Source organism: Camellia sinensis, unplaced genomic scaffold (genome assembly GCF_055761805.1).
Source record: "Camellia sinensis isolate YWXY unplaced genomic scaffold, ASM5576180v1 Unanchor13, whole genome shotgun sequence".
Taxonomy (NCBI): domain Eukaryota; kingdom Viridiplantae; phylum Streptophyta; class Magnoliopsida; order Ericales; family Theaceae; genus Camellia; species Camellia sinensis.
The window spans coordinates 1654343-1668457 of NW_028129009.1; the positions used below are offsets into that span (position 1 = coordinate 1654343).

General features: G+C 34.1%; 1 protein-coding gene across 1 annotated transcript; it reads right to left on the reverse strand.

Annotated features, from left to right (window-relative positions):
- Window positions 1-649: 649 nt before the first annotated feature.
- On the reverse strand, window positions 650-13793 carry LOC114289596 (phytochrome-associated serine/threonine-protein phosphatase 3). The gene is made up of 10 exons (XM_082911794.1): window positions 13422-13793; window positions 10538-10684; window positions 10356-10423; window positions 9811-9868; window positions 2814-2924; window positions 2673-2723; window positions 1992-2135; window positions 1816-1911; window positions 1244-1315; window positions 650-1127 (listed from the first exon to the last, which is right to left on the reverse strand). The coding sequence occupies exons 1-10, from the start codon at window positions 13503-13505 to the stop codon at window positions 1044-1046; spliced, it is 915 nt and encodes a 304-aa protein (XP_082767920.1). The 5' UTR covers window positions 13506-13793; the 3' UTR covers window positions 650-1043.
- Between the last annotated feature and the right edge of the window lie 322 nt (window positions 13794-14115).

Sequence of the window (14115 nt, forward strand, 5' to 3'; positions counted from 1 at the left end):
ACCATCGGCATCCATTGGGCAATTTTACATTTGAATTTTGTCTGAATCATTCCCATAGCTCAACATTTAGCTTCTACAAGTTGGATTGACATTAGGGCAGTGCTACCCTTTCATCATCTGAGTCATCTTTTAGTGGGTAGCTAATGGATGAAATCAGAGATGCCATGTAAGAAGGCATACTATGCCTCTGCCCTAAGAGAGCATCCAGATTGTTGATGTTGCTTTCAGATGTCTATCCACTTTTGCTTCTCTTCATCTGTAGGGGAATTCATCAACAAAGATTAAATCTTATTTCCTTCTCAAATGTGATGAACTTGGTCTTTTGTGATCTTCAAGGCAGTCAATTGCAGGTAGATCCTCATATAACATTTAGTTCCAAAAAAAATTATAAAGGGGTAGCTGCAAATTTTTAAACAAATAAGATAAATGACACCAAACAATAACCACCAAACAATAAAATGATTCTGCACATCCAAACACAACCTTAAATTTTTACTGGGCTGCTGCTGGTGGACTGATAGCCCTTCGAAGAAACTTACCTATTTAGCCTTCTGGTGTGGCGTTTGAGATCCATGTAGGTTCCCCTAGAATGGATGCTACAAGTAGAGACGAGAGAATGAACTCACTCAATAGTCAATCCGAAATAAAATGTCTTAACTCAATGAGGAATATAGATTTAATCTCTCAAATTTCCAAATCATCTGATCTAGCACTGGCCAACTACTAAGTGTAAGCTTATCGGATTCCAAATAAACTCACAAACTAGATAAAAGATTTTAAAAAAATGTATAATAAACTAAAACAGATGCAACGAAAAAGGAAAAGTAGGCGTTTACAACACAAACAAGCTATTTAAAAGCAGAGCAGGTTAGGAACAAAAGCTTGAATGTATTCCATGTTGCAAGAATATTCATGTAATCTTTTTCAGGGATCCTCTAAGGAAAACATCTGTCCATATCTTCTTTCTCTCCCCCCACAATGAAAACAGCAGTGCATCAAACTTCAAACAATAGTACAGGGTAATGAAGCAAACAAATCCTCACTCATAAGAAATAAGGCACTCCAGTTCTGGGGCCTCTCATCTGGTTGTTTTCCTCTGTTTCAGTGAAGAACTTCACCTCTCTCTCCTAACAGACAAAGGGGTAAAACACAGCACCCATAGAAAATTCAATTAATCAAATCTATATAAATGAGCCAAAAAGCCACAACCAAGTTAAAAGAGTGAAATGTTTAGTGGCAGTACCATATTCTCATTGAAGCTCAATATTGAAGCTACATTACCACAGCGATAACAATAATTTGGAGCAGACCATACCTGATAAGCCAAGAAGCACACAGTAAAATTAATTAAAATATCACCAAATCTGAAGGTGATGTTATATACACTAGTCATGTTACATAGACTCAAGTCCCCCTATCAAGTGTGGATATTATACATCTAAACTCCCAAATTTCTTGGCATGTTTCTCTTATTTCTCAAGGTAGAATACTGACTTTATGTAAGACACTGTAAAAGCAACAGAAAATGAAAAAATAAAAAACAATTTCTTAGTATTCGTGTTTTATTTCCTAAGGTGGAATGGTGACTTTTCTTCAAGATGGCACTTCACTTGCTCTAAAGCAATCATGTCACAAAGAAACATAATAAGGGAGGTCTATCAATTAATTACACAGTAAATTTGCATAACCAAACATGCTTGTTGGGCCCAGTTTTGACTGGACATGTTGGACACACAGCCCATATCCTTACTCCAGCCATATGTTTAGAAGTGTCAATGTAACATAATACACTGAGTTAAAGACTTCACAACTCACAGTTACAAGGCCTTTATCTTGAAACATGTATTTAAGACCTTCCTGCACAAGTTGGTGGGCCCGGCAAACCAAATCAAGTTTATTAATGTGATTGAACTGCAGAAACAGAACAAGTTGTAGTGTTAGCATAATGTGTGGCACAGAATCACAGGATTAATATAATCTTTACTTTTTACCTCTGAGGTAACCCTGGATCCAAAAAGCCAGCCTGCTCCCCGAGGGCTGACAGCCCACGTTTCGATATCTTCAGGGTCACTCCACATAAGGTCGCAGAAGGGCCCTTCATGAGGAATTTCACAATTCCGTTCAATAATTCTAATCTGCCAAGTTACAAGCAAATTATTTTTTTTATAAATTCACACCATATCTTGAGTCAAAAGAAATTACACACAATAAAAGATTGCAAGAAACGTGAAGTGTCAACAAGCCTTTGATTATCTCCAAGATAACAGGTGGGTTCAACTACATTGGAGCATGTGCTTGCTGATGGACAACACAAAAGTTAAAATAAATAGAAAAATTGCCAGTAGACAATTCCAATCCTCTAATATCTACATTTTAAAAAGTTAGATTTTGTGGAAATAAATTGAAAAGATCCCTACGCTCATAATAATTAAACCATAGTCTAAATAAATATATATATATATATATATATGTGTGTGTGTGTGCAAATTCATAGAATATGTCCTTGATAGACAGCAAAAATGCTGAATAAAACCATCAGGTCCAACACAAAAATAGACCTACACGCAAAATGGTGTCTTAATTGCGACAAGTAAATTGAATCACCACTTTAAATTTCAAAACACTAATAAGATACAAATTGAGCCAGTTACTGTCAAACAAGCGAAGGAAACCTGGTCAACAGTTCGAACGTCAGGAGAAAGACCACCGTGGACACAAAGAACCTAGAATCACAAATGGACAAGATGTTCAATATTCAATATACCATCAAAACTGCACAAGTATATGAGAGAGAGAGAGAGAGAGGGGCATACTGTTCCATCTATGATTGCTGACAGAGTTAGATAGTCAAATACGTCGGTGCAATACCGCCAAGCATTAGCATTTCCATACTTCCTTTGGCATTCATCATAAAAGCCATAGACCTAGAAAAGATGGATAACACCATGTTATAATTAAACTTCATAGTTCACAGAACCTCATTGTTTCAAAAGGCGATGATCTCATTGAATTTTTTGATAAGTGAAATCAACTCAGAGAATTAAGATAAAAAATTTAGAGAAAGTAGTTTGGAAAGTACATAAACAATTATAGTTACAAAATTTTTTAAACGCATTGGTAAAACGGCATCATCATGACACTCAATATAAGACTAAATATTAAAATCGTTAAAAAAATTATATAAAAATTGCAATAATATGCATCAATACACCAAAGGAAATGAGACAGCATACTTCATTGAGGACTTCAATTGGACCTAAGAAACACAGATACTTCTAGAAGGTTCAGTGTCTGACACGTGACGGATGCCTACCTCGTCAAACACTACCCAACACATGTTAAACATGCGTCCAAAATCTTAAAAAGTCTAGAGCTAGACACTTGTTGGGACACACAAATGCATTGCTTAGATATACATGAAACAAGTTGCAAGTTCGAAGAAATTAACTTGAGATTCAATGATAAAATAAAAACAATGTAGATTTACCTTAAACCCTTATCTTTTTGCTTTAGTTATGGGTGAGTTGACGAGAAATATCAAGAATGACGTACCATGGTGTATGCTTTTTGCAGACGATATAATTCTAGTGAATGAGACTAGAGAAAGAGTTAATGCAAAGTTGAAAATTTGGAAAAAAAACTCTTGAATCTAAAGGATTCTGGATAAGCAGAACTAAGACAGAGTACATAGAGTGTAAATTTAGTAACAATAACAATGAAAGCAGAGGAGAAGTGAATATTGAAAACCAAGAACTGCCTAAGAGTGAACATTTTCGTTATTTAGGGTCGATTATCACAACAGCAGGGGAGACTGATGTGGATGTGGCCCATACAAGGTTCTGAAAAGCGGTTGCGGTCGCCGTAACGGTGGCGGTAGTGCGGTTGTAGGATGTAAAGGTTGTAGCGTAACAATTGCGGTAATCGGAACTGTGATTTTTTTTATTTTTCGCACAATTTGAAAAAAATTTGCCGATACACATATTTTTTTTTCCATGACCATATTTATTGGGTTTTAAAATAAATATTGATCAATTTTTATAAATTTTTAAGTATGATCCAATATATTTCATATTTTTAAATCATTATAAACTGAGTTTTTTACATTTTATTTTAATAATTAATGACTTTATATTATACAAAAAATCAATCACTAACTATTATATATAAGATAAACAATGACAAAAATAAGAGAACAAATAAAAACCTAAATATATATTTATATATATATTTTAATCAAGCCAAATAGAAAATGACCACACTTATTATTATTATTATTAGTATTATTATTATTATCATCAAACAATATATAGATAGACACATACAAAAAAAATGGTTGAGTGATAGCAGCTGAATAGGATAACATAAGTCTTATAGCTTCAACAAATCAATAACGTGTTCTTCATCTTCCCTCTCTCTATCTCTTGCTCCTCCATCTTCCCTCTTTGTCTTCCCTCTTCTCTCTCTATTCATCTTCCCCCATTTTTAGCCTTTTTTTTGTGTGTTTTTTCGAAAAAAACAATTCGGAACCATTACGTAACAGTGCGTAACAGGCCGTTACGGCTATTACGGCAACTGCTACGGCCGATACACTTGTGAATCTCAATCACACTGCAAAAGCGGCTGTAACGAGTGGCGGTAACCACCACAACCATTACGTAACGGTTGCAGCCGCTTTTTAAAACCTTGAACCCATAGGATTAAGGCAGGATGGTATAAGTGGAGAAGTGCGTCTAGGGAACTGTGCGATAAACGAGTATCCACTAGACTTAAAGGTAAGTTCTATAGAACGGCTATTAGACCAGCGACGTATGGAATGGAGTGTTGGGTAACAAAGAAACAACATATGCAGATAAGATGAGTATGACTGAGATGAGAATGCTAAAGTGGATGTGTGGCAAGGCTAGACAAGATAGAATTAGGAATGAGTGTATTCGGGAATGGGTAGGAGTAGCACTAATAGAAGATAAGTTGAGAGAGAATTGATTGAGATGGTTTAGTCATATTCAACAGAGACCAACAGAGGCAGTAGTGAAGAAATGCGATGCTGTAACGGTAAATATAAGCGTTAGGGGACGGTGTAAGCCTAGATTAACGTTGGTTAGCGTTGTAAATAGAGATATGGATCTACTTAATTTGACTAACAAAATGACCTTTGATAAGGCCACGTGGAGAAGAAGGATTCATGTAGCCGACCCCATTTGATAGGACTTAAGGCTTAGTTTGATTTGGTTTGGTTTGGTTTGGTTGTGTCCCTATTTTGTTGTATACTGATTTTATTGAAAATTGTTGTGTTGGCGTGTACGTATTGTATCCATCCATGTCTCGTATCTGTGCATGTGCTCCATGGAGTTGGACAAGTCAAGATAACAATTTATTGAACCACAACGCCCAACAAACATGGTGAAATCATATCCATCCAATTGTTTTAGTTTATTTTCTACTATTGGTGATACCTTCCAAATGTTTCCATTCTCCAGGGTAACTTCCAAATAACCTCATCATATATGTCCTTTTATCACATCAATATGGCCCTTTACTAACACCCTTTTTCTCTAACACCATCCTCATTCTATCTCTAGGCATCCTATCAAAAGTTTTTTCCTAAATCTATAAAGCATATGAAGATCCATCCTCTTCCCTCTGGACTTCTATATTAATTTTCTCAGTAAATACATGTTGCTTCCATATTTGGTTTATTAAGTATAAATCCAAACTAATTCATTGACACTATTGTTCCAACTCTTAAACGATGCTCAATAATCATTCTCCCTCCAACTCTTAAACGATGCTCAATAATCATTCTCCCACAATTTCATTGGATGATTCATTAACTTAATGCCTTTATAGTGGCTACAATTTTAGATATCTACTTTATTTCAATGTAACTACATCCTCTATAGTTGAAAAATTACAACTATAATCAAATATAAATTGATTGCATAGCTGGAGACGATCTAGTTTCCAATCTCTAGAACTAAAAATGGCATCATGTCATTCCTTCAAGAAAGAAACTTTTAGATTCGTCAACTCTTTGATCTAGAAAATAGAGTTCATATCTTAATTTTTTATATTTTTATATTTTTTGATAACTCGGTGCTCGGGCCAGCTTATCCGAGACCTTGGATCTTATCCTATAGTCTTTACCGCTCGGCCAACCCCTTGGCGTTTCATATCTTAATATTTTCCATCTCTTAATATTTTCCATCTCTAACAACACATAAAAAATGAGTTAACAACACATAAAAAATGAGTTAGAAATAGAGTTACCTGTAATCAGTCTCTAGTGCAATTTTCTCAATTACTTATTAAAAAAATAAAAATAAAGAAATAAAAAGAAGAAGAAGAGTTGTGGTAATTAATGTGACAAAAAGTAAGGAAATACACAATAAGAAATATGAGGTTTACAAATGCTCTTGAGGTAGCCAAACTCATGCAATTTTAGATGACAGTGGTTGTTATGGAACCAAAACAGTTCACATACTCTAAACCCAACAATAAACCTACAAAATAGCATTCCATAAAGATGCCAAAATTTGTAAAGGGTTCCTAAAGCTATGATTCCTTCTTTCGCGAGTGCATTTGAATAGTATTTGGGTAAATTACACTAACACCTCCTTAGATTGCTGACAACACCCCCTCAGGTTTCTAGAACAACACTTCTACCCCTCGTCAATTTTCTTTAAAAAACTAAAGAAAATATGACAACGAAGAGGCAAAGTAGTGATTCCTCATACAAAGTAATAGCTAAATTACATTTTTTTTTTTTGGATAAATATAAATTACATTTAACATCCCCTGATGATAATTCTCTCTGTAAGCATTAATTGTCATAATTTTGCAAAAGACACAAAAATTAGCATATTTGATGTCAGATGGTGGGAGCCATAGTGGTTGTAACACAATTTGAAGTCAGTTTTTCTTTTTTACTTTTTTTCAATCCCCATGGTGGGTTTCCATCTTGGACACCCAAATGGATTCAACTTCAATCTCCTTCAACAGTGCACGCGCGCACGAACTAGTTGTGATTTACATATGTATAACCGGCATACATACATATATATATGAGCACAAACACCTAACCCACCCATAATAATTTGTTGACCCCACACCTTGGGCCTCTTCTCTCTCTTCCTCCTACTCCTCCCTCCATTGCCACTCAACATCTCTTTAGAGAAATAAGTGGCATTGAGGTGGTGGTTCTAATGGAGACCAGTGGAGCTTGCTTTGGTTCAAGAAAGAAAAGATAATAGTAATAAGATGGCAGCTGGGTGGCGGTTTATTGCTATGCTTGTAAGGAGGGCTAGCAATGTACATCTAATGGCTTTGGTTTGGCAACAAGGTCAGTAACCATGACAGGTCTTGGCTTTAAGAAAGACAGACAAAGAAAGAAACAGAATTGTAGAGAACAAAGATGTGCTGGCTGCTGTGTTACAGAATCTAGTGAGTGGTATCTGTTTCTGTATTAGCACTATCTAGTGAGTGGGCTTCTTCGTTGAGTAAACATCTTGAGGGAACAAACGAAACAAACTTCATTTTTTAGAATAAACTCCTGCTCTTGGCTTACTCTCCGGGTTGCACAAGTCGGAAACATGTTCAGTTGACAAATCAAGGAAGAGCCTTTAAGTCAAGCAATGAAGTGGTCAATTATTAATGGTTGTTAATAAAAAGGTCTAAAAGCCAAGCAATGAAGTGGTCAATTATTAATGGTTGCTAATAAAAAGATTTACATACTTTTTGTAATACAGTATAAATGTGTACATAAATTATTCTAGAAAAAGTTTTGTTAAACAAGGCCAAAGTTGACATTTAAATTTTGAAATTGTGACATCATCATTTTCTACCCATCCCTTAAACAGACAGCTATTTAGCTGTCCCTGAAATTGTTAGAAACCTAAGTCTGTGTTAGTCTATGTTACACGGACTCGGATACAGGTATTGGGTGCGGGTGTGTATCTAAGGGTCGGACACTTCAAAATTAAAAATTAAGGATACGTGGATATGTATCCAAATTTGGATATGGGTACGGGGATACGTTAAATAGTTTGTTTTAAAAAATATATATTTATTATATGAAGATGAGTTATATTATATAAATAACAAATAAAAAATATTTTAGATATAAAATAAATTATATTATATATGATAAAATAAGTTATTTTTATTTTAGACATAAAAATTATATTATTTATGATATATTGTATTATATAATTTTTTTGGATGAATAATTTATATATTATTATATTAATGTAATTTATACTATATGTTAATATAAATGTAACATGAATAATGGATGAATAATATTATATGATATGAATAATATTATATTTGAATAAAAAAAAAAGAATAATATTATATATTATATTATTATATTATGAGATTTTTATTATCTACTAATATTATATACTAATAAATATATTATTATTATTATATACCAATATATTATTATATTATTATCTACTAATATTATATACTAATAGAGGGAGATCGAGAGAACAAAGAAGAGAAGAAGGAACAGAGAAGAGAACAAAGAAGTCGGCGACCGAGAGAGAGAGAAGGGAGATCGAGATCGAGAGACGAGAGGAGAGGAAGAGAGATTGACAGATCGAGAGACGAGAGAGAAGAGAGAAGACAGAGAAGGAGATCGAGAGACGAGAGAGAAGACAGAGCAGGAGATGGAGATCGAGCATTGAGCATGTCGAAGCAGTCGACCGATGTCTTCGCCACTTCGATAGGTGACCAGGTTCTCTCTCTCTCCCTCTTTCATCTCTTTTGCTGTCTATAAAGAGCCGTGTCCGAAAGAGAACACGCGAATCCGACATAGATCCCACACCCACACCCGTGTCGTGTCGACACGGGTACTTCACCCCAAAGTGCCGAGTCCATGTAACACAGGTGTTAGTACATAATTATTAGAAACCTTGGCATTGTTAGCCTTCTTTGGTGCCATCTGGATAATCATCTTTCCAAATTCAGAATGTGCCTTCTTTTTATGAGGAAACAAATAGTATAATGGACATGCTCGTCAACATGGGCACACATAAAAGCAGAATCTGGACTTCAAAGTATGAACACTAACACATGCTCAAGCCAAATGAATGAAAAAGATAGACATAGGGGGGCAGCTTTCTTGTGGTAGTAATTGCAGACGTCTCTCTTCTCTTAAGTGCACGGTTTGCTTCCATGCTGCCTTAGACACATTCTCAAGCCAAATGAATAAAAAAGATAGACAGTCATACACTACCAAGGCAGAGTATATCCAATAACTAACAGAGATTATCCATCACAGCATAACATAGCTTCCTTGCAAGTACATAAAGATATCTGCTCAACAGGACAGATTTAAAAAATAAATCAATCAATCAATTAACACTAGCCCATTTCATGATAATAATTCTCAAATGAAATCCAGCCTATTTGCAGATCAGCATCCAACAGACAAATATATGCATCACTGGAACATAGAACCCTGATCTAACAGGAAAATGTTTAAGACCCTTAAAAAAGTTCTAATTTGACCCACAATGATGTGGCATGATAGTGTCAATATTTGATTTGTTACACACTCGATCATACAGAGCCCAACTCCTTTGCCACATCACCGTGGGTGAATTTGTGGGTTTAAAATTATGGGTCTCTAGCATTTCTCAATTTAACATTTTTTTTTAGAACTGGATGTATTATAAACCAACATTTTGGAAACATTTTGCATGCACGAGGCAACCCCACTTATTGGACAACAAAATGGGATAACTCATCAACAATACAAAAACCCAGCAAAAACAAGCGACAGTAATGCAAAAAAAAAAATACCTGAGTTAGTTGCCTGCTTTCATGATTTCCACGTAGAAGAGTAATGTTAGCAGGGTATCTGGTACCAAACACAAGCCCAGGAAAAAGATTAACCGAACCGAGAGAAAAAGAAACAGACTTTAGAGAAGTAATATCAGCTTCTTACTGTAAACATCCAAGCTGACATCATAGTACTGAACTCCTTTAAAAAAAGGCTGTTCTAAACAAGAAAAGCCCTTACGGAGTAAAAAGAATTACATTTATAGAATAGCAGCCAACAAAGAAAAAAAAATTAAAAAAAGATTATACTTCAAACACAAAGATCCTCCTAACAATGATGGGTTAGCATCAAGTAAATTTGGAGAGAAAAAAAAACAATAGAAAATATGACCTCAACAACCAATACTTTTTACCATCACATAAGAAGATTTTCATGCAACAACTTTAAACTTTTTTACAAATATGTACAACAACCCAAGAGATGTTTGAGTGGCAATATGCTTCAAGTGGCACTTAAATATGCATAAGCACACAAATACAACATCCATCAGCATGTTCTTGTATACCTTGCTTTAAGAAGCAAAAGGATAGTGAAAACTTCAAGACTGTTGTACCCACGATCAACAAAATCTCCCTGCCATGAATTACAACGTTTCAAAAAAATAAACATTAACCGTTGAGTAAATGAAAATTTTAAAAGCAGAAAATCAACAAATGCAATGAACATGAACCACTGTATAAAGCATACCATAAAAATGTAATTTGTCTCAGGTACATGCCCCCCTGTCTGGAAGAGTTTCATTAAATCATGGAATTGGCCATGGATGTCACCACAAACAGTTACTGGACTATTGACGGGCTGCACATTGGACTCCTCTATCAGGATATCCTTCACCTGACAAAGTATAGCCCATAAATGATGATATTATTACAAAGGAAACAATTCAATGCGTTTGGTTTGAGTTTTTTGGATTAAGTTTTTTAAAAACTGAGTTTTTTGGTTTTCATGTTTTTTTTGTTTTTAATGAATATTTTTAAAATTTTAAACATTTTTTTTACTTTTTTAGATACACCTTACTTAGATGTATCTAAAAGGTAAAAAAATTGTGAAAAAATATTTTAAAAAATTAATAAATACATAAAAATACATAAAATGTACTGAATTCTCGTATTTTTATTGTATTTTTGGTATTTAGTGAATTTTTAAAAGGTTTTTTTCACAAATTTTTTACTTTTTAGGTATATTTATGTTAGGTATGTCTAAAAATTAAAAAAATTGTTTAAAATATTAAAAAAAATCAATAAAAACAAAAAAACACGGAAAACAAAAAAGTAAAATTTTTTGAAAAATGTATTTGGAAAACTCTAGCCAAGCAAAATGATTATAACTAACATTTCCAAAAAAATACACACACACAAAAAAAAAAAAAAAAACCAAATCACCTGCTCTCAAGCCAACAACACAACAAAACTGAAAAGTAAAAATAGTACATGGTTCTTAAACAAAAAACATGAAACAAACATAATATAAGTGCCCCAAAATAAGGGCAGGACCACAAAAGACCCTTAACTAATAACTTCATTGAACAGTAGCATGAAAATCCCCAATGTTAATTATGTAAGAAATCACTTCCAAGGAAAAATAATAGAACATCCAAATGAAGCCCAGTTGAGAACTAGCAAACCTTAATCCCAACCACTGGTGTCTGTATTTGTTCTGTTGTTAGATCAGCCATTTTCCTTAGTATGCCAAGGGTGAATTATACAAAAACTATACATTACTGCAGTGGTACTATACCAAAAAAAATACCATGTTGGGTAAAACCTCAATGCATAAGAAAAACAGGTGAAGACCATTTTAAACCAAGTTCCCCACAACAAATGAACAATAATAGAAGAACAATAAATAAAAAAGAAAAATGATAAATACTATATAGATCAAATTATAATCAAGCTTCGAGATTATTCAAGTTGGCTCACATACTACACTTAACTTCATAAATATTATTTTACAATTCCTAGGAGGCTACTCTACAGCAAGAAAGGGGCCAAACATAAACCTATATTACCTGGAACATGGATTGTTTCAGTATGTGGAATGGGATCGGGAACGTCGCATGCAACATTTTCTAAAATATGGTACGATAGAGGTAGAATTGTTCAAGAGTGCCCAATTTGTGAAGGGATGAAAGATACATTGGTTTGCAACTAAGCATTCTGGTCAACCTAGTTTCCATGCAAACTAAGTATAAAGATAAGTAAAATGAAACTGGGTAAAATTATTAATAAAATTCGTTAACACAACCGTAGTTGATAGGTGATATCGTGCCTGTTTGGCAAAACTTAAAAGCAGCTTATTTCAGCTTTCAGCTTAATTTAAGCTATTTTGATGTGTTTGGTTTAATTTATAGCTTACAGCTTATAACTTTTTGGAAGTCAGAAATCAACTTATTCTTTGAGTGGGGCTGGAGATGCTTAATTTATAAGTCAGAAATCAGCTTATGTTCATAGTTATAAGCTATAAGCTGTTTAGGCATAAGCTATAAGCACTTTCCCACAACTCTACCAAACAGGGCCATCATGAACTAATGGCTGTGTGACAAAATGATACCCCTTTGGTCTATGTTTTGAGAGGTTCAGTTATTAGGTTCATAGTGCTTTTTCACTCATTTAATTTATGTACTCCTAGCAGCAACAGTTTTCAGCACAAATAAATGTAGTCCATGTCCCCCCAGCCCCTAGCAATACAAACCAATTCGCAAAAAATGGTGCATAATTAAAAAATATATCATTCCACTGTTCAATGCTTATTCACATACTTTGGTACATGCAATTGAAGAATTGGATCAAAGTGGGTTCAGATATAGCATTCCACTTTCTGAAAAGGTCGGAACAGGGTAAGAAATTCACATCTAAACCCAGGAAAACTTGTTCAGTAAGAGGGAGGGAGGGAAGAGCTTCCAATTTAACTAACATAACACGTGGGTTTGGTTTTGAACCACCAACCATTAATACAGCTTCCAGCACCTCCAGCTGATACCACAACAAACATCCAAACATCATTGCCACCAAAATGTCACTATGCAGAATCACCTCCACAAATTTTATTTTATTTTTATAAAAAGAATGAGGAACAAACCCCACATAATCAGGCACCATAACCATCATTCTACTGCAATAATGTCAGCACTGGTAATAACAGTGCAACAATGCCGAAACCACTATTTCATTTTCCAAGAACAAGCCCAAACCACAACCATAAGCAGATCCAAAGACTCCACTTTTCAATACTCCAATCTCTGGCATCACCAACCCCAATTTTACTCCAAAAATTAGGGATCTTTCTTTTATAAGCAACAAATTAGAGGTATCCTAGGCATCAACGTCACAATTCAAACCGCAGAAGTGATACACTAAATAAAAACTAAACAAGATTAGGGTTTCATTTTCAAGAAATCCGTCTCACTTCTCCACTTTGAACCCTCATTTCTACATGAAGCTACATGCATAACATAGCCCTAATTAATTAAACACCACATAAAAAAAAATTAAAAAATGGTGAAGTGTACAAAACCCTAAATGGCATCCGAGACAGAGAAAGAGAGAGAGAGAGAGAGGTGTGTAATACATACATATTCACATAAGAGCTGAAGCTCATCTTCAGACAAGTGTTGGCCCTCTTTAACCTTGGAAATCCACAGATCCAAATCCATCATCCCCACTTCAACGAATCGTATTATGTATGTATATATGCCTCTGCGAGTATGTAGGTAGGTATGTGTGTGTGTGTGCGCGCGCGCGCGCGTGTATATGTATATAATCACACAAACACACACCAACAAACGTGTAGTGGTCTGTCACAAAGAGAGAATTATTGTATTATCTTCTGTGTGAATGAATCCCCTCCTCTCTCGCACGCTCGTTCTACCCAAAGACCAAGAACCAAAAACGGAAGAGACGGCTCCAAGAAGGAGTTAGTTTTCAATTATATAAAATTAGGAACGGATTCTATTTATAATTATATATATATATATATATATATATATATATATATGTGTGGATTATGATTTTTAAATTTTTTTTAATGTCTTTTTTTTTTATATTATATTAAAATTTAATATTTTGATAATAATCATATGTGTTAGACTTTTTAAGAAATTAAATATTTTTTTTATTTTTATATTATATTAAAGTTTAATATTTTGATAATAATTATATGTGTTAGATTTTTTAAGAAATTTTTTTTATATTTATTCTTAATGCATTAAAGTGTTATTATGAGAGATAATAATCGTATGTGTTGAGACTTTTCAAGGATTTCGTATG

Coding starts and splice junctions, on each gene's coding strand:
- LOC114289596 (XM_082911794.1), bottom strand. CDS start 13,505: ATGATGGATTTGGATCTGTGGATTTCCAAGGTTAAAGAGGGCCAACAC. Junction 1,912..1,991: donor GATCCAGGGTTACCTCAGAG/GTAAAAAGTAAA, acceptor CTGTTTCTGCAG/TTCAATCACATTAATAAACT. Junction 1,316..1,815: donor AAGATAAAGGCCTTGTAACT/GTGAGTTGTGAA, acceptor TTGGCTTATCAG/GTATGGTCTGCTCCAAATTA.